This window comes from Pseudopodoces humilis, chromosome 6, assembly GCF_049639895.1.
Source record: "Pseudopodoces humilis isolate 2021_Gansu_Grassland_sample_001 chromosome 6, ASM4963989v1, whole genome shotgun sequence".
NCBI classification, from domain to species: domain Eukaryota; kingdom Metazoa; phylum Chordata; class Aves; order Passeriformes; family Paridae; genus Pseudopodoces; species Pseudopodoces humilis.
The window spans coordinates 43392688-43420314 of record NC_142205.1 but is presented as its reverse complement, the minus strand read 5'-3'; the positions used below and the strand labels follow the sequence as shown (position 1 = coordinate 43420314).

Here is a 27627-nt window from a genome sequence, read left to right as displayed (position 1 = left end):
TGGAAAACTTTGAATAGCCTTGTGCTTTGCAGAAGCCCATTAATAGCTACAAAACTTAATTTTATCAGCTGTGAGGTGGATTTATGTAAAGATGCCTCTCACTTCTTGCTTCAGCCATGCAGTTCAGTTGAATTTTAGCCTGGTATAAACTGAAGCAGTTTATAAACGTAAGCTTAAGGAAGCTGAAACAGTTTGGGTTTTTTGGGTTTTGGGCTTTTTTTTTTTTTTTTTGACCAGTGGGCAAACATCCTCTGTCTCTGATCCTGCTTGTCCCTCTCTTTTGCCTGGACAGTTGTTCATACTTTAAACTGATTGAGGTTAAAACTCACCTTTACTTGTGGGTAGTTTTAATCTGAATCAATTTCTTGATCCAATTCATTGTGCTACATGAACCCTTCTGCCTATATAAGCAGGGGGCAAGAAGTTGAAAATTAATAGAAGAGGCTGGAAATGGTTGTATTTTTTTTATCAGTGAGGTGAACTTACTCAGGTTAAAACTGCTTGTGGATGGATCTAGAGAATAAGTTCAAATAAGAACATGTGTGGTCTTTTCATGGGCAGTATGAAGTCCTTGTAAGAAGGGATATGTGATGGAAAGGAGGAATCATGTAGGCATATTCCTATAAGTGGGTATAAAGCTGTAAATTAGAAAATACATTGTGTGATTCCCAAGGGAAAATGGCCAATAGTAAAGAATCCATGTGATTGGTCTAACACAGTGAGTATAATACATTAAACTGGACTTTCAATGACAGTAATTTCTAGCTCTTTGCTATTACTTGGCACAGTAACTTATAAAAGCTGGATCTCTTTACAGTGTTCTGCCTCACCATCCAATCAGTCATCAGAGGAGGCAAGAAAAGATTTGCTGAAAATTATTACATAATTATAGAAGGGTATTACATGGCTAAAAGTGGCCTTCTTTTTTCAATAGTCTCCAGACAAGTATCTGTCTGGCCATGAAAACTATCAGCTAGTCCTTTTTATTGCAGTTTACATCTCAAAAAATATCTGTAACAGCTGATTTTGAACAGAAAAACATGGGATGAGGCTTTTTTAATGGTATTTTTAGATAGACACTTTACATACATATTGAAAAAAAATCCAGTGACTTTTAATTGTTAAATTGGTGGATAATCAAACTAAAAATGGTGGAGTAGTGGTGTGATTAATACAATAGACATAATTTTTTTTTTCCTGTTTTTCAGCAAATCCTATAGTTTTATTTTAAGAGCAGAGATATCCCTGGTCTCTGCCATTAACAGAAAGGATCTAATGCAAGGGATGCTACTGGTGGGTTTCTATTTTTGCTGTTGAGGAAGTGGTGGAATTTAGTATTGCTGAAATGACTTTATCAAAAAGGTATTATCAGAACATAGCTTGAAATTTAATCAACATTTTATCAAAAATTTTATCAAAAACAAACTTGAAATTTAATTAATTAAAAAAGGTTTTCTCTAGAAAACTATCATGTCTTGATTTTATTAGTCTCCCTTTGTTACAGTATTTTTCTTGACATTTGAATTATCAAAGGTGAAGAATTTTCAAATTAAATGTCAGATTTTTGTAAGTTTTGGCTTGCTATTTTATCATCTTTTCAAAGATTTTCAATTCTGAGGGCTAGTAGCTAAGAGCTTACTTGGAGAAATGATACTGTAATCAATGTTTACAAGAACAGTTTTTGTAGAACTGCCTCAGGATTTGACTGTAGTGGGCATACTTGACATAGGTAGCACCTGTTTAGTTCTCTGGGAAGATTTGTTCTTTTGTTGTTTATCTAAGTACTGATTTGAATTTATTAGAAATGATTTCCCTCTTCCCCCAAATCTGTCTCACGAGACATTTGTTTAAGAAGAGACAGCCAGCAGGTAGTCTGAATGAAGCTTAATAGCATGGCTTTGGTATCATAGAAAACAGAGATCTTCAATAATAACTGCACAAATTGAATCAGTCTTACTTTCAACACTCCATGTTTTATGTATGATGCAGTCTGTAGAGAAGGTGTGCAGAGTTAAAAGGATTTTTGCCAGGGCTGGGTTTAGCCTCGTCTAACTGATTTCTCCAGTGTCCTTCTCTAGTTAATTGCAAAAAGAGTCAGTTCTCCAGAGGCTCAATCAGAGCAGACTAATGTATCCCATAGAGTAAAAGGAAAATTAGCCTTGTGGAGTTAAAATTGGCTTTCTGAATGCTTCTCTAGGTGCCTTGAATCTTCAGAAGTTACACTTTCCATCAGATATATTAAAAGGGAGAAGCAAACACAGAATGCAAGATGGCAAAATAAGATACAGTAATTGTAAAAGTACAGACATCTGCTTGCCAGGTTAATCGATCTTCTTTCTAAGCTGCATACCTGGCTTGCATTTAAGTGCCCAACAGCAGTATATTTGTTTGACTTGACCTGGCAATGAAGCAGTTTCGTCTCCTTGCCGGTTTGTAGGGACAAGTTACACACAAAGGCACACTGAGAGAACACTAGAACTTCTAGAACATGATAGCATAAAAATTGCTTGTGCAACTTTAACATGCCTGCTTTGAGTGTTGCACAGTGGCCCTGCAAAATAGACCCTAAGTTCATTTATTGAGGAAATTTGAAGGAGTGTTATGTTGTGTTGTGGATAAGGTTTTCACTGAAAATTGAAAAAGATTCTGACAAATCCATTTAAATCTTGACAAAAGTTAGTCATTTTGTCTCTTTCTTGGAAAATGGTTAATCAGGTTCACCAACTTTTTTCCCAAGAAAAAATAAAAATTAAGTGTAACATGGTACCCTTCACAAAACTGCCTAATTTCAAAAAATCAGGTTTTAACAAGATTACAGGTAACTTCTTTGTGAACTATTAGGACTTCATTAATCATCGGTAGGTTCTTCTAGCTCTGCCTAGTGGTACCAGTGAAGTGTTGTCTATTAAATATGATTTCGTTTTTTGTCTAGTGCCCAAACTGTTAGGAGCACTGGACACACTCTCAGAATTTATCATTTCTTTTCTAAGCAGCTCTCTGGCTGGCTTTCTTCTGCTGCTGTTCATTGTTTCGTTCATGATACATACTTTGAAAAGCATGTAGGTTTCTCTCACTGATAGAAATTGTAGGGTGAGTTGTCCAAAGAGTGTGGGTTTTAGAAAAAGGTCACTGCCCTTGTGAATCTGCTGGCTTTTCTTGCTTTCATGTCCAGCTGCAGTATTTGATACATGTACATTCTGTCAGCAAACATTGGTGAAACTGGCAGCCAGGAGCACATTCCCTTTTCTCCATAAAAGATGAAGAAGTGACGTGGAGGCGTAACGATGTATTACTGCTGTCTGGCCTTTCCTTGGCAAAGAGTTTAAACTTGTCCATGAACTGTATGGTGTCATAATGATGTCACATGATGGATTTCTTGGAATTTGCTTTTTACCACTCACTGCTATAAAAAAGGGGGAGAAAAAAAGCACAAGAAAATAGTTCTTAGTTCCCAAAACCTATTCCAAGAAAAAAAAGTTTCTGATTGGAGCCGGGCTGTTTCTATTTCCTGATGAAAAATTTGACTGTTGCTACTTCACTGGTGATTTGTTTCTAATGCCAAAATGAGTTAGTATCCCACTGTATTAATGGTGGTGTAGCTGAGTATTACCATAAAGCCTCGAACTGGGAGTGATTCAATGACCTTAGCTTTAGAGCGTCTCTCTCCGTAAGGTCTGCAGGCTGCGTACCCCATTCCTATGCTCTGTGTAACCACCCAGAAGCAGCTTGTGATCTTAAATGCTTTAAAGAGAATGTTTGCATCATGACATTACTGTGTACATGGTTAACATGCAGCATAATGGAACAGGGATTTTAATATTTACAGCATGTTACGTAAATGTTGCCCTTCTGAGTATTTTCTAAATCCTCTTATGTCTTAAGTGACAGCTTTTATTTTTTTTTTTTAATAAAATCAGTCTTTTCATTTATCCAGCCAAGTTTGGTAAACAAAAGATGTTTAATACTTCCTTTCATATGGACAGATTCTTGTATTTAAGGGTTTATCTTTGTCCACTTAAGCTTATTAGATTCCTGGGTAACTATTTAAAAAATGCTGACTTTGCAAGAGCAGTACATGGTGCAGAGGTGGGCTTTGGAATTTTCTGTGCTTTGCCAGTCTGTTCTGTGAATAGATAATCTCCAAGGGATTGCAATAAGCAGAGCAGTGTGGGTTATGGTATGCAAATGTCACATGGATTGTGAATTCTATTTTGATCTACTTCGGTTGGGCTTTATGTGTGAATATTTCTGTATATATACTCCTTCTAAAAATTGAGTAAAATGAGAAATTGTGCTGTGGCAAAATAAAGAGTAGGAAAATCACGACAAAATTCTGGACATCTATGGGAATTTTCTCTTTAAAGCTTCATGACCATGACTTTGTACTGTGCTTTGATTCTGCTCTGACGTTTATTTTTAATTAAGTGGTAGATGCAGGCATTCACAACATCTGAAAATGCTTCTGAGGGACAACAGAAGTGTGATGCAAAGGAGATGACATGGGCAGAAAGGGGATCTTCTAGCATGATTTGGTCCTTTGCTTTTCACTATGTGTGAGAGGTTTGAGGGAGGATGTTTTTTTCTGGGGATGAAAGACAGGTAGGAAATATGTTCAAAATGCCTGTGAGGCAAATTTAAGAGTGAATACTCAGTGTTTTTGTGGCAGTGTTATGGATGGAGAGCTTTGCTGGATATACCATTGCAGAGGATAGGTGGGTGGGTATTTTGTGTATGCAATATGGTTGTGTTTGCAGTATTTACATTACTTTTGCTTACAGGTGACTGTGGAGGAAGTGATGACTACAACTGCATACCTGGATCTCTTCTTGCGCAGTGTTTCAGAGCCAGCCCTCCTCAAGATTTTCCTCCGCTTTATTTTGCTGCACCGACATGAGAATGTTCATATCCTGGATACACTTACCAGCAGAATCAACACACCATTCCGGGTAAGACAAGCAGAAAGGAAGTCCAGGTACTCAGCATGGATGTAGGTTCAGTGTTTAAGTGGGAGATTTCATATATTACAGTTGGGTTCTTGTTTAACTAGGAATTTTCTCCCCTCCACACACAATGGTGTGATTTCTCCACCCTCTTAATTTTTTGTGTGCATGTTTTGACATTTAGCAACTGCTATACAAAGCTAATAAACCTGTGAGGTAGTTTCACATATGTAGGAAATGGGATAGAGGTAATGAGAGCTTCTGTAAGTCTGAATCCTATTGGAAGATAAAAGGTAAATTTGGAAGCCTTTTTATTCTGAACAGTGCTGGATTAGTGCTATCATAGATAACTCTCCCTGGGACTTACAAATATACTTGTGGTGAGGAGCATTTTTGATCTTTAGAATTTTGCCAAGCAACAAGCATTTTCAAACGGTCCATCTGGGGAAACAATGGGAGCCCTCTAAGGATGACTCCAAATGAATCCCAGTTGTTAACGGCAATCTTGCTGATGTATTTCTCAGGAATCTGTAGTCTGTATTACTGTAGCATGTTTACTTAACTATGATGTTGCCTTCTTTATTTGATTAAAAGAACATGCTTTCTTGCTCAGGTGATGAGGCTGCTGCCTCCTTCTCTTTGCCTTCACTCCCTTGTACAGTAGGGTTTATCTCAGGTTTGTGCTGAGCCCCTTCTCAGTCTAGGCACAGTGCAGCATGGTGGCTGGAGAGCTGCCTGCCAGAGAGAGTAGTTACCTTTGCCAGCAGTTGGATCTTCTGGATGAGAAAATGACTACTTGTTGCACTGGACTACCTTGAGTGAGCCTTGCTTGACTAGCAGCCTTGGCTGACTCTTGGGTGATGCAGAGCTGCATGGATGAAGTCAAGAATACTGTTTTAGTGCACGGGAATGCTTAGAATGTGCAGTAATATTTTAGAGAAGCCAGAACACCAGCATGTGCATTAAATTTGTGTATTAGGGACAGTAGCTTCATCTGAAAATTGTTCTGAAGTGCATGCGAATACCAATGTATGCTGCTGTTAGTGCATTTCTAAGATGGATTACCTCTGAAAACTGAAACAGTTCTGTCAACAAAAATGCAAATGCTGTTGTCTCTGCTAATCATTAATTACTGTTCCATAGGCAAACAAGATGGGAATTGTAAAGAATTCTGCAGCCCTGAGCAACTCAGGATCCCTGCCAGAGTGGTTCTCTGATGCTGAAGGAGTTTTCTGCAGTATAGCTCAGCCAAGTGCAAACATAGCACAAAAGCTGTGTACATTACTATTGATGAAAATACTGATTAATAATTCACAGAGTTAAACTTATTTAGAGACAGGTGCTTGAAAGAACTTGTAGAAATACTATCCTCTTTGTTTCTAGAGTGTATTTTAAATCTTCTATTTTTACACAGTACAAAAAATAGACTTGGATTTAGTTATTCAGAAGATTCCAGATTTGAAAGTAGTTGCAAAGACTAATGATTACTATTTCCCTGTAATTGAAAATTCCCTGTAACTGAAATTTCTTAAATACAGGATAATTTGAGGCAGCAGCATGTGTTTTTGAAGTTTCGCATAATGAAGAAGTTATACTTGACTCCCTGTAAATTTTACAGAGGAAAGGAAATTTCCTGGTTTTCTCATATGTCCCTCCCCCAGTTAAAACACACCTTTCATGCAAGAATCTGACTTCTTCCAAAGGCTTGTTGGGAAGCTCTTCAGCCATTCAGCTTCTTAGTGTGCAGAACACTAATAATTCCTTATACCTAAAGCAACAGAAACCTAAAGTTTATAATTTTCCTTTCAGAAAAGACCTTTAGTTGGTTCAAGTTCTGTGTCAGAGGTAAAAACTAAAACACTGTATTGGAAGTTACAGGGTTCAGTTCATGCTAAGTCAAATGAATACATTTGAATAATATTTAAGACTGCCTTTTTTAATAGCTTATTTGAAGGAAAATTCTGTTTAGGATTGCATTTTGTTAAAATGTAACATATCACATGTATAGCTCTAGACAACTTGAAAAAAAATCTCATAGGGTGCTGACTAAATGAAATATCATTCTAAGAGTGTCTTATAAATCATGATGTTCTGGCAGAGCCCTGTTGTAATGTAGTATGCAGGGAAGATTGGAAAGATACAACTTCCAAATCAAAAGCTGACAATGTTTATCATTTTCCAGCTCTGTGTTGTCTCCTTGGCGTTGTTCAGAACACTCATTGGCTTGCATTGTGAAGATGTGATGTTGCAGCTAGTTTTAAGGTAAAGCCCAAACTCTTCCCATTCTTCATCCTAACTCTGGGACATATGGTCTCTGTCTGTGGATGCAGAGCTGGGTGGGAGTTCTTCAAGAGAGCAGAAGTCCAAGTAACTACAGAGATAAGAATATTTATGGTCCCGACAAAAGTCTACCAGTCCTGACAAAGTATGATTTACGTCCTGCGATGTCCAGAGCAAGAGATTTTTCTTGTGATTTATTTCTATAAAAGTGAGAGAAGCTAAGAATATATTTATCACCTCCGAAGTCCTTATTCCCTGCTTCTGAATGCATAATTCTTCCCTCCTGCATGTTTTCTCTAGTGTATTGTGCACTGTGAGACAGACCTATATACTGTTTGCAGCTTCCACCGTTCTTGTTGTTTTCCACCTCTTTGATTCCTCGCTCAGTGAGAACACTTCAGGTTCCTGCACTATTGTATGTGGATTAGGTGATATACTAAATGCAGTGATAATCTTTGGTTTTAATTTGTGATTCTATACATTGCTTCAAAATACTTATAATTTGGGTACGTTTATTAGATGAGAACTGGTTATTTATTTGGAAATACTGCCGTAACTGACTTTGGCTTTTAGCATTGCAGATCACATGACTATTCCAGATAGTGTCTGTTCCTCCCCACACAGGCATTAAGGTGAAATTCCCCATAGATATGGCAATGGTGCCTGGAAATACTGCTAGGACCTCGTGAACACAAGTGCATCACCACTCTGGCATTAGAGTGCTGTGATTGATCTTTTTTGTTTATTCAGGGAATCCTTTAGAATTTATTTGCATTTTAAGTGGCAGATCATTGGTGCAGTTAACACTGAGGCTCTTATAAAAGTGCTTTTAAAAAGTAAAACAAAAGTGCTCTAAAGAAGTTCAGCATGAGACTGTGCTTTCTCTGTTCCTTAGCTTCCTCTAGCTTCTTCTCTCCTCTGCCTAAGAGCTCAGTGTTGATCTACTGCAGTAAAATTATTGGATGACCCTTCCCGCCTTTTTTTTTCTGGCTGCTTGCCTGACAAACTGCCTCTCTCTGGATTTCCCAGGAAAACAAATAAATTGAGGATTCTGAGACAGAATGTATTCATAGTCAGACCAAACCATTCTGCTGGCCTTTGACATCTGCCTGTCCCACACTCCCTCCATGCTTTTTTACAACCGATTTGCTCTGACCTGCAAAAGGATTCCCTGTTCTGATGCAGCTGTCTCCTATCTCTGTGCATCTGGACAGTTCCTCATCAGTATAAGTATCACAATATAAAGAGTCATGGTTTCATGCTCTTGAGAGGTTTAGAAATGGATCAGAGGGAATATTATTATTGCTGTTTCTTTTCATTTGAGAAGGCAAGAAGGTGGGAAGGGAGTTCTGTGTGTTGTTGCTTTCTCTAACATCAAAGAATGGTAAGTGATGCTGGGCACTGTTGTTTAGGTATCTGATCCCCTGCAACCACATGATGCTGAGCCAGCGGCGTGCTGTGAAAGAGAGAGACTGTTACTCTGTATCTGCTGCAAAACTGCTGGCCCTGACACCCCTCTGCTGCTCCACTGGAATCACTTTGACACTTGAAAGCCAAGGGAAAGACTATATTCTCTGGACAAAAACAGCACAATCTAAAGGTAATTGGTGCTCAGGGAAAGACCAAATCATTAATTGAGTTTGACCTGGTAGCACCTTATGGGAGGAACTGGATAAAAATAGAAGGGGAAGGAAATGTGGTGGGCAGCAATAAACCAGGCAAGCCTGGACTAGAAAGTTTGTTGAATTCCTTCTGTATGTCCAGGTCTATCAAAACCTTACTTTAACAGCTATCCAGCCTGAATATGCATTCAAGACAATATGTACTGATACACGGCAGCAACTCTGGCTACTTCAGAGTGGTTGCTGCATTAAGTAGCTGTTGGTTGCTGCATAATGTAGGCTGCTGTCATAGGAATCTTGAGTTACAGCTCTGTCTTTGCAATAGTGGAAAGTGTGTTTATGAGCAAATCTCACTTGTTGTGCTTTGGTCTGCATTTTTGGTTGGTTAGGATTAAAGACTCTCCCTGCAATGTTGTTGTGGATGCTTTGCTGGAGAAAATTTGATATACTACTCTTGATATGAGTCATCTTTACTTCCAGATCCTGGTAGATGCTCTTCTGAATCTGCTTGCATTGTGGAATATGGAAGGGCTGTGGACATCAGCTACTTGCAGTACCTGGCAGAAGCTCAAGAAGCCATCATCCAGTGCATGAAAGATTGTAAGGTTTGGTCTGCCTTGTATGATGGAGTAAATCCTGATCCAGACACCTTTATCCAGACGCTTGCAGAGGAGAACAGTACAGATGTGGAACACCCCATGTTTCGGCTCCAGCAAAGGACACCTAGCTCATGTAGTTCTGCTCAAGCAACTCCTTTCAGTGAGAAGATACAGCTAGAGCTAGAATGGGATGATAGCTATGACACAGGGATTTCTCCTGGTTCTAATGTGAGCTCACCACAATCATATGATGATCTGGGAAGCACAGAAATGCAGCCACCTGCAGAGCCACCGAAACACATTCAAGAAATGAAAAAAAATGCCATTATGCTCATCAAAGGCTCTTACATAGAAGAGTCAGACTTTCAGGATGATGTTATGGTTTACAGGTTATGTGCCCAGAAGGATACTCAAGATGATGACAGCTCTAAGGAGAAAGCTTTAAATGTAGCCAGAGAACACAAGGTGCAGAGCCAGACCATAGTCAATGGGTCTCTTGCAAAGACTCAGCTGGAAATGGACTTGGATGAGCACAGTAAGAGAAATTCAAGCTCAGCTAAAGGTGTAATGAGAGAACAAATAAACCAGAAAATGACTGAGATTGATCCACAGCCAGACTTAGAGTTAAAGATTTCTTCTCAGGAGGCAGATTGTAACTTAAGTGTAAAACTGCTGAGCACAGATGGTGAGGATTTCATTGCACAGTATGACAGAATTATTAAGGAACTGGATCCAAACAGTGCGAGCTTGGAGGAGCAGAAGTTGGATGTTCCTGATCCTGTCTCTCCAGCAGAAGAAGAGGAGGACTTTGAGAATTTCTCAGCAGATACCCCTTCTGCAGAGAGCATATCATCTCCCTTTGGACCAAAAGAGGATGTCTCTCCCAAGCTCTCTCCCAAGCACTCTCCAAGGAGCCAGAGTGCTCCATTTACAGGTGGAATGTCCTGTTAATTACATACGTAACAAATATAGGAAGGCATGGTGATTAAAGCTGGTCAAATGAGATCACACTGTGTGGCACACAAGCATAGAGCAAGGAAGAGTCCTGGCACTAAACAGGGTATAGCCTAAATACAGCTGAAACCATCACTGTGGTGAAAGCAAAGGGTAGTGTTTCAGGGTTTTTTTCTTGGTAATTGTTTAAAGCATTGAGCAGGGTTTATGTTGTTTGTATGTGAGAACTCTGTCACTCCAGAGGAAGCTTTTTCAGTTGAAAGGTGTTGAGAGTAGCTGTTTTAATATCCAGAGCCCGGGTATATAATTTGTTTTTCTGGCAACTTTGATGGGATGGATGCAGCATCACGGTGCCATTTTTCCTCTCTCTGCTATTCCACATTGTAGCAGAAGGTGTCAGCACTGGTGCCCTGTCTGTACATGCCTGTCTCCCTGCTCTGCCCTGGCATCTTGTTCTCCAGTGTCAGGTCTGCCCTCGCTGTTGGCATGCTTTTCTGTCTAGTGCCAGGCAGCAATTTAAGATTGATCTCTGCTGACTGTCCAAGCTATTCAGGAATGGCATTACTACTGGAGGTCATAGTGGACTTTTGATCTGTATTTGTGCAGCTCCTTGCACTGCAGGCTCCTGGTCTTTAATTAGGTCTCCTAGATACAGGAGTAATGCAAATAATAAAAAATAATCATGTACTAGGCTTCCTCACCCAATGCAAAACCTCTGTAAGATGGCTTCATATTCATCTGGAGGAAGAAAACGTGTTTATTGAAAAGCAGCCCTTTTAGGTCAGCTGTGGCCAGAATGCTTGGCACTGTTTCTTAATTGAAAAATCCAGTCTGTTTTTCAACTAATTTGCTATTTTTGCTGTGGTGGCAATTTCCTTGTACTGGAATCTAATTGTATCCAAATCTCTGTTTCCCATTATCTGCTGTCAGATGTAGCTCAAAAATATTCTCTTTGTCTCTCATTCTTTATGTAGTCACTCTCTCTCCATTTGCTCATTTTCAAAAACTCACCCCTCATCCAAACCCATGAAAACCTCAAAACTGAGGAAAATGTAGATAAAAAGCTAAACACAGTAAGCTTAGATGTTTGCTACCTGTCTACAGTGTGTTTTATTCTTAGACTCCTTACCTTGCTTTAATGGAGATCTTAGTGATTGCATGTAAAGAGGTACTTGCAACAACACCTTGAAAATGTTAAAATTGCAGGGCCTTTCAAAGATAGCAACCTTGTCTAATGGAAGGTATTCCTGCCCAGGACAAGGAGCTTGGAACTAGATGGTCTTTGAGGTCCCTTCCAACCCAAACCACTCTGTGATTCTGTATCTAATTTGAGGTGCTGTATTATGTTTGTAGATGTGTTCTTAAAAGTTTTTAGGTTGCTTTACTGTTTTGGGAGGGCATTAAGGGATGGGGCCTCTCTCTGACAGAAGTTTCCCACAGCCAGTGTCAGCAATGCGAAGATGCTCCCTTCAGGTCTATGGATCTGTTAAGAAAAATGCACTCTCAGTGTCTTATATCTACTGTAACAGCATTAAATGCTCTCATCCCTATTTTTTTCACTTGTGGTGTTCAGGAACAGGAGTTTATATTTTGCTTCCTCTCTCTCCGTTTATCAGTACTTGACTTCATGGCCATGAAAAGAGTAATTTTTTGACTTCTCATCTAGTTACCCTGTTTCTTACAAGGCTCCTAAGTTCTGTTTACATCATCTGATTCCCATTTCAATAAATTCTTGGGGGTAAAAGTCATGCTATCACTTTAAAAAAAAAAAAAGTATGTATTTGGTAACCTTTCTTGCAGTGGCAAGCAGCATTTGTTACACATACCTAGCTGCAGCTTTACCTACTGAGCTTTGAAGTGTTACCTAGAGAAGAGAAACAGTGACACATCTGAGCTCCTTCTGCCATCCGTTTTGATACAATAAGGCTCCCATCGGGAGCTATGTGAAGATGTCACCCTGAACAGGATAGGTTATTTTGGGACAGAAGAAACTGTATCTCAGCCAAAGTGTTTGGGGCTGCTCCACTGGGGACGGGGGTTCTGATGGCTGTTGTAGTGGTTGAAAGGCAGCAGCCACATAAAGCCTTGTCAACAGTGGCCCTCCCACCTTTCCTCTTGTGAGCAGAGCTGTGCCAGCATTAGCCCTGAGAGATGAGTCTGGAAGGAGTGCTTGCTTTGTGCTCACAGTTGCTGTAAAGCATGATAGATTCCAGCCTTCAGAGGAGCTCTGTTAAGTGGAATGGCAACAGGGGCACTCCTCATTTGATCCTTCCTGTTGCTCTGGCCCAGAAGTGCCTTAGCCTCTGCCACAGTTTCCAGTAGGCACATTGAACTGGGCTGCACTGTACCCAGCCAGCTTGGATGGCAGCCATGTGCAAGCTGAGGGGAGCTGGAATGGTGTGGGATTATGGCCACCTGCTTGACCCTAGAAATGCCCATGGCATTCATCTTTTGCCAGATTTGAGGGTGGGATATTCAAAGATAGCAGTGCTAATCATCCAGGGATTCTTCTGCATGGTTTTCCTAGCTCTTACGCAACCGGAATAGTGTGGTAGGACTGTGGGTGGGACAAGGGACATTTCTAAGACTTTACTTGTGAGTAGGTCCCTTGTAGTGGCTGCCTCGAGTGTCTCCCCAGCTGTGTAGTCTAACAGAGTAGTATTCGGGTAAAGTCATTCTCAGCCTTGCAAAGGTTTCTTAAGCTTGAGCACTAAGGGTTTATGTACTTCATGGTAAATGCTTCTGTATTTCAGTGGCTGTCCTTCAGCATGAATACACAAACTAAAGCTATTATTTATTGGTGACATTAGTATGATAACGCCTATGTCTACCCACAATTATGCTTATAAATCTATTTTAATGTCTTCCCTGCTTTGTGTGACTGGTGTACTGAAGATGCCTTTTCTTGTGATGGGGACTATCACAGCTTGATCTTTATGTTTAGAATAGCATTTTCATATTTTCTTTAGAACACCAGTTTTTTGATAGAACAAGAAAGCTAGCAATAATTCACTTCGTCCAGTCCTTACATAGAAATAAGGCACAGGAAGAGTAAAAAGAACAGATTCTATTTGCCTTAAAACTAGTAGTATCCTTGCAATTTATTCAAGGGGAATAGAGTGGTAGACTGTAATGTCCTACTCTAAATCCTTATTGGCACATGCAAGTGGAATAGTCATGCATGTTAAATATGTTATTAATGTAAACTGATTGGCTAGGTAGCAAATGTGCTGCTAACCACAAAAGCTTTCAACACATCTGTTAAGTCTGCTTTCTCTGTTCATCTACAGTTTGGGTTTTCTCCCTGCTGTCTTTAATTAGTGTGTGGGAGGGCTAATTTGCTTGGTTATGATGGTCAAAACTCCCTTTAAATGCTTTTTTCCTGGATCTTAGCGTTTTTCTTCTGTGAAAACAAAAGCATTGATTCCTTCTTATTTTCCTGCAGGACCATTCATCAGCGTAGTGTTGTCGAAGCTGGAGAACATGCTGGAGAATTCCTTGCATGTAAATTTGCTGCTTATTGGGATTATTACTCAGCTGGCAAGTTATCCACAGCCGCTTCTTCGCTCCTTTCTGCTCAACACCAACATGGTGTTTCAGCCTAGTGTGCGCTCACTCTATCAGGTATTTATCACAGGAGTTAGCCGTGCCTACTGGAGCAGTGTCTTTAGTGTCCCCATAAGCCTTACATTAGCTCCTTTCAGTTTCACATGAAGCTTTCTTACCTGTCTGAGATCTTCTTATTTAATTTCCACATTTTAATTACATTTGTGCAAAGAACTGGAAACTGTGTGACCATAGCTTTTGTCAGAACTCTAATGCAAGTAGAGAAAGCTTGAACATTCAGTCTGTGGCTACACTGGGAACAAAGGAGAAAGAAGTAATTGTTACTGTTTTTTTGGCAGGTGCTGGCATCTGTGAAAAATAAGATTGAACATTTTGCTTCCATTGAAAAAGACTTCCCAGGTCTTCTCCTGGAGGCCCAACAGTACCTGCTTTTTCGTGTGGACATGTCTGATGCTGCGGAAGAATTGCTCACCAAAGGTAAATGATAACCACACTCAGAGGAGAGCCAGTTACCCCTGTCCTTTTCTCCAGGTTATTAAAAGGTGTGGTATGTTGTGAATGTCATTAGCCAGCTGTATCCTTCTGACTTTAAAGTGATGATGCTCACTGTGTAGACCACAGTATATGTGTCTATTTGGATATTCTCTGCTGTTTAGAAATTTTTATTTGGTATATAAAACGTCTGTTTAAAGAAGTAACAAAATAAGTTCTTGGCTTGCTATCAGTAAACAAACTCACTTTCAAAGCATGAGGTGAGGTGGCATATGTGCATGATTTTCATTTTATTTTTAGCCTGACCTTCAGCTAGTCATTGGTTCTTTTTTGATAAATGTTAGAGAGGACAGAAGTCCAGGATGAATTGGTTTCTGCAACAGTTGAATAAGGCTTGGTATCATGGTTTGGGCTACCACTGAGGGAGATAAGACACTGAAAGTTTTCTGGCTAGTGTCTTTCTTGTATGACAAATAAAGCAAAAGAAACAGAAAAAACCAAAAGGTGTGTGTCTAAGAGCAGTGGGGAGTTAGACAGGTATCATCCCACCAAGCCAGCTTTGCAGGGGACTCTGTAACATCTGCTGCCTCTCAAGCACAGTGCACACTGCAGCTGTCTTTACAGTTACCTGTACTTGTTTGTACCACTGTGGGTCAAGCTAGTAAAAATAAACAAAATGAAATCTTAGCTGCCAATTAAGAACCTTCCAGACACAGGCAGGCAATGGGTAGAACTGAAGCCCTGTCCTGAGGACATGCTTGTTCTCAGCTTGCTGCTAAGTGGGCAATGTTGGATGCAGACTTCTCTTAAAAGCCAACTTGCCACATGATGGGAATGTGTCAAATTTGGTGAGTCATGAAGAGCTGACTCTGCTAGAGGGTTCAAGAGAGGCTGCATTTACAGGTGTATGCTTACTCTTTGAGAGTCATTAATAATCACCCACTCTGCCCACACTTCTGTGAAGATGTTGATGCTTTTCTTCGATTTCCAGAGGTGTGGAAACCAGGACTCTTTATGTGCCATTTTAATTGTGTTTTCATTTTTCAAGGCTCTGAAGAATAATCTACCTAGTTTCTAGTCAGCATAGTATGTGTTTCTAAGGTTTGCAGTACATCTAGTCTGTAAAATTATAATCTTGCTAAGGCTGCTTCCCAAAGAATTGGTCTGTGGAAGGTGCCTGCTGTAAAAAAGCTGTGTATTGCACATGTCAGTAGTGTTTTAGGCTCTGCATTTTGGTGCCATAGAATAGAAAGCCTTGCAATTAAATGGCATTGTAGCTAGCATGTGGGAGATGAGATTAGGAGGCAACATTCAGAGTCCTTTTTTTTCTCAGATGCTGGCAATAAGAACTTTTACATAATGCATTCCCAATGACATTTATTTATACTTCCTGTTTTACGTCAGTTTTCTTCTGTGGGCTTCAGAATTTGCCAGGTTGACTCATGCTGGTCATTATTTAGGAATTTGAAACAAGGCTGCTTAGTCACCCTGTTAGTACACTTTCTTCCGCATAGTGGCAACTCCTGCAAAGAAAGCTTCTCTTGACGAGTAAGTGGGGAGTAAGTAAATGTCAGGATAAAATGCAGACTTGATTCCCTACAGGACTAGTGATGCAAGTCATCAAAGCTGTAATCCTGGGGGAGTGTTGGCTCAGTAGCCCATCAACCATTCATTATATTGATTAAGAAGCTGCAAGGTAGGAACTGCTGCAGTAATGGTAAATGAAAAAAAAACAACGAAAATACAAAACCAAACAACAAATTAGGAACCTCTCCATGAACTTTTTTGCATTAGCTTGACCACCACCTCTGACTGTCATATATATTGGTTGCTCTCTGAGGGATTTTTCCCCTGAACAGAAGTGGTGAATAAACCCCAGAGTTCTCTGCAGATCTGAGCATAGCCAGCCTCCTACAGAATTCACATATGAAAACCTGAAGCCAGAGTTAGTGAGGAAGGCAAATGTAAAGCCAAAACATTATGGAGTGTTTTCTCTCTCTTTACAGGGTAGGTCTCTGAAGGTTTTTGAACAGAAATGGTACAATTTGTTCTTTTTTGCTTGCAGTAGTGTGTGGTTTCTTCCACAGCAGCTTGGGCTCTGGTTACACATCTTGAGCTGTCACGATGTAGTTCCATGTGCAAGCTGCCCCTCTTTCAGTGTGTTGGTAACAATCTTCAGAGTACTCATTTGCTCGGTTTTCAATTGTATGACTCGGATTGCATCCTGACCCTAGAGAGAAGTGAACAATCCTGATCAAAGACAATAAAATCAAATCTCTGGTTCCTAGATCAGCTTTCTATGCTTTTCTGGTATTTTGAGGGTTTTTTTCTCCCAAACAACCAGTTGAATCAAAACCAAAATTATTTTTAGAAATGTATCAGTTTTGATTATTTTTAAAAGTAAGAGTATAAACAAAAGCAAAGCTTTAGCAGTATACTAGCATTCTGGTTATATTGCCTAAACTATTTTAAAAACTTAAAATCTTAATTATGAAACTTATTGACATTAGAAAATCTGGAAAAAATCTTCAGGGGAAGCTTAAAACTTTATCTTTTCATTGTAATCTATAATTTAAGTTGTTTTTCCTCCCACAGTCAGATTTTCCCACAGAACAGAAATTCCTGTACTCTGTCTCTAGTAGGTAGAAATTTGTAGAATAACAACATGAATGATTGATAAGTCTGGAGTTGGAAAGGAGTTTTAAACTCAAGAAAAGTACAAGTCTGTTAAATGATTGAGATGAAATTTTCTTTTTTCAAATGTTTGGAAGAGTAGAGTAGTTCCACAGTGCCTTGGGTGAAGTACAGGCAAGGAATGAAAGTGCAGAGCTGTTGAACAGAGGGATTGCTGTGCAGCATCGAGTGAGGCCTTCATCTACAGCTCCCCCTGTTTGCTACTTGGAGAGGTTTCAGAGCAAGTCTGGCGTCACTTGAGACTTACTTTAACATTAACTGTGTGTGCTGTAGGGGAAACCCCTTCTGAAGTCAGTGATGCAGTGTTGGGCTTGTCTGCAGTATCTGAGTTAACATAACAGCCCTTTTATTTCTTTTTAATGATTTACTTACACATCTCAGGAGAACATCCTACTTCTAAGTTAGAGAGGATTTTATCTGTCTCTGCTGTTGGCCTCAATGATACCTTGTAGCAGAGAGTTCTACAGGTTAATTTTTCTTTGTAGAGTATTTAGTTCCATCAGCATTAAATTTTGTCACCTTTTTAGTTTCACTAAATTAATTATCATCTAATTAAAGGGCAGTTCTTCTTCAGGTTGAAACAAGGAGCAATTGATTGAAATTTAAGTGCTCTGTCACTGTAATTCCATGCATTCTGATACTTGAGCTCTGATCCTCTGAACTCTGGCAGCAGAGATCATATAGCAGAGCACACAGGGGCTTTCACTTGCTCTCTTTTAAAGGTTAGTTGCTTTACAGGGAAGTAAGTATAGTTAGTGGGGCCTATAGCTGCAGAAAAATCTGATTTTTAAAATTTTTTTCCCTTAGTTTTTAACTTGCTTCAAACTCATGCGGTGAGGTGATAGTTCGGCCTTGAACCCATTGACATGGTAATTCACAGGGTGAGGATAGAGAAAGAGAAGTAAAATGAAAACAGCAGTGTGATCTGGAGGAGGGATAGAGCATAATATTGTTGAAATGGAGACAGCCATGCTGGCTCTAGATGGGTAGATATTATCTGCTGTTTCAGAAGGTAAATCCATATGACTCTTTCCCTTGAGTCCTCTTCTGCCCACGTATTTCTCTCATCAGAGCTGGAACTGAATGATATATAACCTGGGGAAAGACAGGTAATAAAAAATGCAATAGAACCAGGTCACGTAGAACTTTAAAATGCTGGATTAGTGGAGTATCTGCCTGCACAATCTGGGTACTGCAAATTACAGCTCTGAACACAATCCTCGTAAACTGGGTTTGGATACTGTACAAATACTCTGTGTGCTTAATATAGAGAGTCTTTTCTCTTTCCTCTCCCTCTCCTATTGTTTTTAGGTAATGTCCAGCACAGCAGCAACACAGGGAAAGGAAGGAATCTCCCGGAAGCTTACCCGGCTGTACTGCAGCCCTTCCTGGCACAGAAAGGAAAGAAAGGCCTGGCTCATCCCAGCGTTCCTGCGCACGTGAGGAACGCCGTACTTGCAGCTGCCCTTTTCCCAGAGTTCCTGAAGGAGCTGGCAGCTCTAGCCCAGGAGCATTCCATTTTATGTTACAAAATACTGGGGGATTTTGAAGATTATTATTAATGGGTTTTTTAAATGTGTTTTGAAAAAGCTTTTGGAGTTTAAACAGATTTTTAATGCAAAGCTGCTTTCAAAAGAAGGTTGTACTTCAATATTTCCTGAAAATACTTGATTTGGAGGGGGAAAAAGGAGGCAAAATATTATTCCAGTTAGGCCTTATAATTTCCCTCAGTGCTACATAACTTATTTGAGATTTCTGATACTGCTCATACTGCAGCTTCCTTCTTCATGCCTTCCTCTTTACAGAGCCACCCTTCTTCAGTGTCACTAATTCCTGTTGAATTTCTGCAATAGACACTTGTTGGCTGGCTGAGAGACACAAACACGTTGGCTTTTTCTGTTCCAGAAATACTCTTCTGGGTAACTTGTTAGGAGACAAGTTTGCTTGAAGAAACATTGCCCCATGGGAAAAGTTCACAGTATAAAAAGATATGCAGAATCTGCAGAATACCCTTTTATGTGAAGGACTGTCGTTCTCGATGTCATTGTCCTCTTTGCCTCTTCCTTTGCTTCACCCTGAAGCCAGGTTCTTACCAATCCACATCCAAAACCCCTTTTTTAAATATTGGCTCAGGTTTTCTGAATTCAAGTGATCTTATGTGTAGTAAACCCATGAGTAGCTGAAAGCAGGTGCTGGGCCCTACAAATACCATATTGCCTTATGTCGAAGACAGATCTGCAGCTATCAGCTGTTGGGCTTTGAAGTCCAATGAAGTGTGTAAGTGGATGTGGATTGCAGACTGCCTGGAATTTTCCTTGCGGTTCCTCAACATTCCTTGATAACTCTTGCATTGCTACCTAAGCCTGCAAGCATGCCTTATTTAGTAAGATTTGCACAAAGTACAAAACAAAATGTTTCTATGCAAGCTGTTATTAGAGTCTAGTTTATTTGTATGCTTGTTTTAATAAGCTAAAGAAAGATACTCAGTATCTTTCTGTAGTGTTAAATGGACAGCAGGCTGTTTTTGTCTTTTTGTCTGTTTTTTTTAATTAAATGAAAAATGTTTGCTTGCTTATGAAAGGTGTACTGTTTTATTGTTAATTTGTTTTGGTTAAAGGAAAATTAAGTTACTCTTTGTTTACTTTTAGTTTAGGTGTTGACTTTTCCTAATATTGCACTTCTGGGATGGTGAGGGGAGGACCAGGCTATTCACCATCTGCAGAAAAGGAAGGAGTAATGGGGAAATCTGTCTGCTGGTGACTAACTGCTTGAGAAAATTCTCTTCTGTGAGTAATGGGCTTCATTAGAAGAACCCAAACATGATGAATTGGCGCATCACCACTGCATTTTGTCTTATCTTAGCTGCATAATTGTGATTCCACTGTGTTGTAGTTGGCTACATAAAGAGGTGCTTAGTTCAAGAAAGCCATAAACCCTTTTGTCCAGGATACAAACTAACAGTGACTCCAAAAAATGTGAAGAAACAGAAATAGCACTTGCATACATTAGTTCTCCTGCTCATTGTAATTCCATAACGTGGAATTCTGGTTAGTCACATCCTGAATTTGAAACACACTTTCTCAGAGATTTCAAGGAAAAAAACAGTTTAAAAATAAGAACCAAAGACACTCCAGAACAGTCTAATTAATTGCACGTCAAATTCCTCTGGAATGTGCAGTGCAGTTTAAGCTCCTAAATCCTTTAGATAGTTCTGAAAAGTTCTGCCTTTAATCTACAAGGTATAGATTGAAGTGTCTGCATTCATTGTGTCAGCTTGCTGTAGGCTATTCCAAGAAAAAAAATAAAAATCCCCAAGTCTACCTTCAACAAAATCACCTCCAGAACTTCTCTGGGTCCATCTTTATTTGTTTACTGCACAGTCTTCACTTCCATGATGGCTGGGCACCCTGTTGCTTTCTAGCTGACTCTCTGGCTTGCTTACATTTGTGACCTGTTTAGTTTGTCAGGTGCCACTGCATCACTATTGTGTAAATCACCTACTGACCTCCACATGGCCCTCTCTCACCTCACCAGCTTTCTTGGAAGCTGAAGCCAAAGTTGTGGGGTTTTTCCTTAAGTATTATTTGTCCAGGTTGAAGAGAGCTCTTTCTTTTTCAGTTTCACCCACCCCTGCATTGTTGTTGTAAATGGGTAATGAGATGGAGTGATTTATTTTTAAAAAATTTTTTATCTTTTAAACTTGTCCTACAGCACCATGGGTCATTTCCAGCTCTCCCATTTCTGCTGCCTTCCATGCTGTGCTCATAGGCCTGGCCTGAGGGGATTCAGTGTGTGTAAGGGTTTTAGCATTATGGTTGTAGGGTCAGTGCTTGCTCTGCTTCTCACCTCTTCTGCAAGAACTGCATGTGAGCAAAAGGAAAGTTTGATCAGCTGACTTTTAGTGGTTCAGAAACTAGTGCTAAAATGCAGAAGCAATCTAATCCTTTTTTTTCTTTTTTGAGGAATGTTTAGAAAGGAATTATATTATTTCACTTTTTTAAAAATAAAGAACTCTGCAGACAGTGCTCAAGGCAGTAAATTACTACGTGAACACTCCTTTCCTTTCTTTGTATTCTAAACTAAAAATCCTTATTTGCTGGGTAGAAGGGATTCCTTTTGAGATTATTAACTGGAGTTTTCAAAAAACATACAAAATCACTGCAGTTTCATTTTGGCAGGTCTGTTAAGCTACACGAGGATTTCAAAATGTGGACTGCTCATAAAAGCATCTGTAAATTTGAGGAAGGAGAGGATTTTCCTCATAAGTTTTGGTACAGCTTATGTTCTACATCCAGTAGGATAAAGTCAGCCTTTGAAATCTGGAGTTGTGTGGAAGGCTTCTTGCTGAAATGTCAGAGCTGTGTTTGTGCTCAGTGTCCTCTCACAAACAGGAAATGTCCATCAGCTCCCCAAAAGGAAGAGGTGGATGAGTGCAGTGACCCTGGCTTAGAATGTAAAAATGCAGATCATACATGTACCTTTACACTGCTTGGTTTCTGAGTGGGATCAGATTTGCAGCTGTGTCTCAGATGTAATAGCAGTATAATGTCTGGCAGCCAGCACAAAAAACTATTGATGGGAATTGCCTCTTCCTGCCTTCAAAATGCAGAACCTGTGATTTAGCTTGAAAATGTTGATCTTTTCAGATGAATCACATCTGTGTGCATAAGCTCTTCAGCCAAATGCTTCTCTAATAAGCTTCTTCCCTCTAGTTAGATAATGTGTTATCCTGTCTCTCACCAATGACACATCCTTTCCCAAAAAAACCCTGTGCCTGTGGTCCTAGCTGTGGTCCTGCCTATAGGTCCCTGGAGGATAACAGCTTTATGCTGCTCTTACCAAGAACAAGGAAGTGCTTTTTGATCTGGTTTTCCCCACACATTGGGTGGGTGTGTGACTGGAGCAGTCCTTCATTGGTACATTGGCTCAGCATCAGTCCCAAATGAAGTGCCTTGGCAGATCTCTCCCAAAGACTGCAGGTGGTGGCTCAGTGATACCAAAGTGAATTTCCAGCCTCCTACTAGATGTTTCAAACTGTGAATGCCACATTTCCAATTATGTAGCCTTGGAGTGTGTTTATAAGCTGTTCTGCTATAGCAAGGAATCTTTCCAGCATTTTAAACTTGCTTTTTTGTGTGTGTGTGTGTTTTTGGTTTGGTTTGGTTTTTGTTTATTTTGTTTTTGCAACCTACCTATAAAGTGAGCACTTTGTCTTAAAAAATTTGTAGTCATTCTCTTTTACCTTTGGCCATTTTTGGATGCTTTCTGGGTTAGTCTCAGTAAACATACACATGGTTTGTGTTAATTGGACTGAAGCACTCAGCAGTTTCATTGATGCTTGTGCACCAACACACTGGATCTTTGGACATGTATAGTCAGGTGCAGTCCCTAGTGTTGCTGTCTGTGCTTACTACCTTTATTATTGTATTCTAGGCATTTTTCTTAAATTTGATCTTTTTCATGTGTGCCCTAAAGAATATTATGGTATTTTGAATGAGATCAAGTTGTTAGTGTTGCAGTTCTGGGTGTGAAAAATGCATCGTCTTTTTTTTTTGACCTGGTAACTTCTGACCTTGGTTTGGAAGAACAGAAACGAGAACTTCTGTTTTCAGATGTATTCTGTGGAGATGAGAAAATTCCAGTATCAGGCATGGACTGTCCCTCCCACCAGCAGGCCCAGGTACATGCTTCCAAGCATCCAGTTCATAAATTACTTGTTTCCTCTTTCTTTGGGCTTTGTCAGTTTGCAAAAAGTCTGAATTCAGTGGTGTCATGCTGCGGTACAGAACACTTGCCTTTCAGGTGTGATTTGGTATTTTTAGTAAGATTGGTAAGTTTCCTAGGATGGGAGAAAACAAAGTATGATTGAGTGGACCTTGGACATCAGTAGGGGGCCATGATTTGGAATGGCAGCAGGACTGGATAGACAGGAAGCCTAAGCAGCATTCCTGCCACCAACACCGCTCATTGGCCCGTGCGTAAAGCCCGAGTGGTCTGTTCAGTCCTTCAGAGAAAAACATTTGCAAACAAACTTGCAGCATCCTGCAGAGTCCAAGGGTTTAAGTTCAAGAGGTTAAGTTCTATTTACCAAGAGAAGTTCACCATCCAGCACAGCGTGTACACACTCACTACCCTTTTGTGCACTCTGCTTAAGACTCTCAGAAGGTTTTGTGCTTCAGGAAGGTTTTTTAGCTCCCCTAAGATGCTCTAAAATCTCTGGGTTGGAAAGAAAAGGATGGGAGCAGTGTTATTTGTTGCAGTTAAATTATGTCATTGTATCATTTGAATTTGTAGCCACAGCTACTGTTTGAGGATGGCTTGATTTAATAAGCAATTTACTCTGCCGTATTTACTGAAATTGCTATGTCATGCCTGCAGTTCTTATGACAGCTCCCATTACATTTGTAACATTTAAATTGCATCTGTGTTTATGAGTAGAATACAGGGATTTTCCTCTTTCTTTTCTTTTAATTCAGCTCTGGCACTGTACAGTAACGATACTGCAGATCCGATTTAGATAATTAGAGTATGTTCCTCCTTGCACTCTTTGAGCATTATCAGCAGAAATGGAGGATACATGGCACTTGGGCTGGTTACATTAATGAACAAAACAAAGGTAAAATGCCACAGATTAGCAGGGGGCACTTCCCTCTGTGTGAACTGCAGAATTTACATTTGTGTTGCTCTGATTTATCAGGTACCAGAAAGAAAAAGCTCAAACTTGAAAAATGAATATGACCATGTCCTACAGTACCTGTCAAAGTGGACAGCAGTTTTGGGATGATGTTTTGGGACAGAAATGTGCAAAGGAGAGTAAAAATTTCTTCTTGTGAAGGTGGTGTCAGACTTGCATAAATAGGTGTAATCTTGGGTAAGATGATGGTGCCAGCTGTCTGACCGCAGACAGCCACAGAATGCAGCACTATTTCTGTGACTATGTTGGTGGTCAAAGCCCTGCTCTGACTAAATGCACTTTAATTTTCAGTGGCCCCCAGCTTTTCTAAACATGTTGTGGCCCAGCATCAATGTATTTTATTTGTTATATGCTCAGTTGGAAGCCTCTATGAAAAGGAGCATGTTGCTGACTGTGCAAATCTTCTTTTTGTTCATTGATTATAATGGTTCTTGTGTGGCAGCTGGATTAAATTAAGACTGAAGTCTCTGGGCTAAAAGCCCTGATGGAACTTTTGTGCAAAGGCTGCATTTCTCAACTTTGGCACCTCAGCAGACTGCCCGCATACAATTACGTATTGTGGACTAAATACCTGCAAACCTACGTCTCTGATGAAGCCAATTCCACAGCAGCTGTATTTTATTGCAGTCTACTTTAAAAATAACTAGCTTGGATTTAGACCAAAAAATAACGTGGGCGATTCAAATCCGAGACGACTAAACCATGTCCAGCTCAGTGCTGCTGTGTCAGTTTGGCCAGAGCTCAGACGAAATGCCAGCTCGTCCTCAAAGGAGAGGGAGTGGCTCTGGGTCTCAGTATTCCTTGCTGCAGCTTGAGCCAACAACTCATGTCTCGTGGTGTCCAAGCACAGCTTGGTGTTTAGAAACACTGATCAGTGCCTTTTGTAAATCTGTGGGGTCATAGCATTGGTTTCTGAGCTTCAGTGTGAAAACATCTAGCAGCCTCTAAGCCCAGCCTGAAAGTGTGGCCTCTTGAGCAGCTAAAATACAACTTACTGATGGTTATGCCTGCTTAGGGGGTCAGACAATTACAGCTGTGGCTGATGCAGCCATACATTGGGAGAACTTTTGCTTTGTGCTTTCACAGAAGGCTGTGCATGGAGGGAACATTCCCTACAGTGAAGCTGTTGGCTCTTTTGAGGATCACAGCAGTACAGCTCTGCATCTCCAAGTACTGGACTCAGATGGAGGCCTTTCTCCAACAGCTGCAGTGACAAGGCAGGGAATGTTGCATGGGTTACTCTGCTGCCTGTGTATGAGGTGGGATAATGTGGGATCTGCCACAGTCACCAATCTTTTTCTTGGGCAAAGCCAGCAGGCAAGATGGGAATCGTTCACAGAGTCATGAATTGGAACCCCCACAGATAAAGGGGAGAAACCAAAGGCCAAGATCCCTCACCACATATTTCTGCAGCTGGTCAGCAAGTGCTGCAGACAGTTGTGAAATGCCTATACGCCCTACCAGAGATCTTAAGGATCTGAACTAGGATGGTCCTAGAGGGAAGGCTCAGTTCCAGTGGGAGCATGCTCAGCTGTGTTGCTCACTAAACTACCTTCTTTCTGCAGCTTTATTCCCTCATGGTGGCACCTGAAAATTTCTATAGTTTGCTTTATTGCAGTTAAAATTCAGTCTGTCTAGCCTAATGTGGGATGTGGGCTCAAGTACTGTCAGGAGAGAAGTGGTTCCCAGTGGTTTTGTGTTTCCACTGCAATCATCCCTAGTTACTGACGTGGCTTGGCACAGGGGCTCTTGAAGATGGGAGTCTAAATTTTCCATCACAATGGGCAGAAAAATGTGCAGCAAATTACAGATCATGACAACTTGGGATTTTGTATTTTACTGCATTCCTCATACTGTTTAGCAATAGAATCCTCTCTGTCTTGTGTACTACCTACACATTTGCAGCTTCTGCGGGGATGGGAAAACTTGCACTTGAAGTCAACCCAGTGCAGGCAAGCTTCTGAGAATTTAGGTTGATAAATGTGGACCTCCTGTCTGCTGCAACTTGGTTTTAAGTGACCACTGTCTCATTCAGAATCTAATGTGTGTGTATGAGTATGTATAAATAGCATTTTAAGAAGATGCCAGCAACGAGGGTGAACCAACCAGGAGCGTGCTATTCCTTCTTCTGCCTCGTGCAGTTAGAGAACAGAGAGCTGACTGAAAACCCGATTTGTTTTTCTTTGTGTGAAAAAACAAACACTCTCCAGGTTGAGCATGCACACAAGGCCATAAATCCCTGGGAGGGTGCTGCTGAGGTCAGTGGTTGTGTAGGTGTAGGTAGAGGGTGCTCAGAAGAGACATGAGAGCATCCCAGAACCCCGATGTCACACTGCAAAGCAGGGTGGAAAGGGGCCACACTGAAATCACAGCTGAATGCTCCGCTGTAATTTTGTAGTTAAGGTTCCTATCGTGTGCTTCTATTTTTAACAAAGTTAAAATTAAACTCTGCAGCCAAGGCTGAGTGTTAGAAATTCTTTCTTCACTACTTAGAGCATTGCCAGCATCTTTTCAGACAACTTTCTTCTCTTCTTCTGCAGCCTCAGATACAGGATACCTCAGCTATATGAGATAGTAAGTATCAGCTCCCCACCCTCAGGCCTGACCTCCTAAAAGACTTCCAGCAATGAGTAGATGAGACGGTTGTGTCAGTGTCTGGTGTCAGCTTTTATTTGTGAGCATTTTCCTTGGTCCTCTGTTTGTGGATAGTAACTGCTGAAAATCTGCATGAAACTGTCCTTAATTCACCCTGCCTGATGCTGTTGCACAGATGGCATCTACAATCATTAGATCAGAGAGCACTAGAGAAGCTAAATGAGACTTCCAAGTTGGGGTCAAAGCCTCAATCTTCATTCTGGAGTTCCAGCCTCGATACAGCCACACTTGGAACAGCAGGATGTCTGCAGGATGTTCTATGTCCAGCACTTCAGAGTCAGGCTCTGCCTTCTATGCCTGCAGACCCACCTTTCCTGTAGGGTTGTTTTATTTGTCTTTACAATAGCAGACACTAAATTCCTTGAAGCTGCTGCTTCTGCTTTTTTTATGTGCTCATCAACTACTACTAAGCACATAGAAACCAAAGGTCTTTGTTTTGCTCAGTACAGTGCTCCACTTGTTGAGTATTTAGAATTTGCCTTGAGCTCCATTTAGGGAAATGGGAAGGTGGTGGTCCTATTTAGGTTGCTGTCTCAGGCTCTTGGCAGGCAAAAAGGATCCCATGTTTTGGCTGTATTGGTTCAGTCGAAAGGGTATGAGGTGGCTGATGAGCCCCTTAATGTAGGCTGGGATAGTGGGAGCAATGTGAACTGGCCCTACTGAGCTTTCCCATCACTAGGTCTGAGCACTGCCAGCTACCAGTGCTTTGAAGTTGGTAGCTGGTATCTCCACAAATGTTAAAAAGCTTCATTATCTTGATCTCAATTGACTCAAACCACTTTTTTTTCCCTATCAAAAAGAAATTTACATTTTGTGTGTGTCTGCAAAAGAGTTCTTTAAAAATTTTATAAGTGACTGTTTCATATTATAGTGCAAAATTTATAGATTATGGCTGCTCTTCCCTTCCCTGGAAGGGAAGAACATTACAATTATCCCTTTTTAATCTTGCTATCCATTGTGTCTGGCAGGTGGAGATGAAAATAGATTGAGACCTAAAGTAAATCACAGAATGATTTGGCTAGGAATGGACCTTAATCTAGTTCTAACCTCTCCCCACCACCCACCATGGGCAGGGACATCTTCCACTAGGCCAGGTTGCCCAAAGACCCATCCAACCTGGCCTTGAACAC

At 40.5% G+C, this 27627-nt stretch overlaps 1 protein-coding gene across 11 annotated transcripts in view; it reads left to right on the top strand.

The window, feature by feature from the left end:
- Window positions 1–19728, top strand: part of FHIP1A (FHF complex subunit HOOK interacting protein 1A) — an 84344-nt gene extending 64616 nt beyond the window's left edge. For all 11 annotated transcript variants that reach the window (XM_014263187.2, XM_088056464.1, XM_005517553.3 and 8 more), the window contains 7 exons: window positions 4779–4946; window positions 7123–7202; window positions 8633–8820; window positions 9323–10375; window positions 13841–14019; window positions 14301–14439; window positions 18460–19728. In XM_014263187.2, the coding sequence (XP_014118662.2) occupies window positions 4779–4946; window positions 7123–7202; window positions 8633–8820; window positions 9323–10375; window positions 13841–14019; window positions 14301–14439; window positions 18460–18710 (2058 nt within the window). In that variant the 3' untranslated portion in view covers window positions 18711–19728. The remainder of the gene's footprint in view (window positions 1–4778; window positions 4947–7122; window positions 7203–8632; window positions 8821–9322; window positions 10376–13840; window positions 14020–14300; window positions 14440–18459) is intronic.
- The last annotated feature ends 7899 nt before the right edge of the window (window positions 19729–27627 follow it).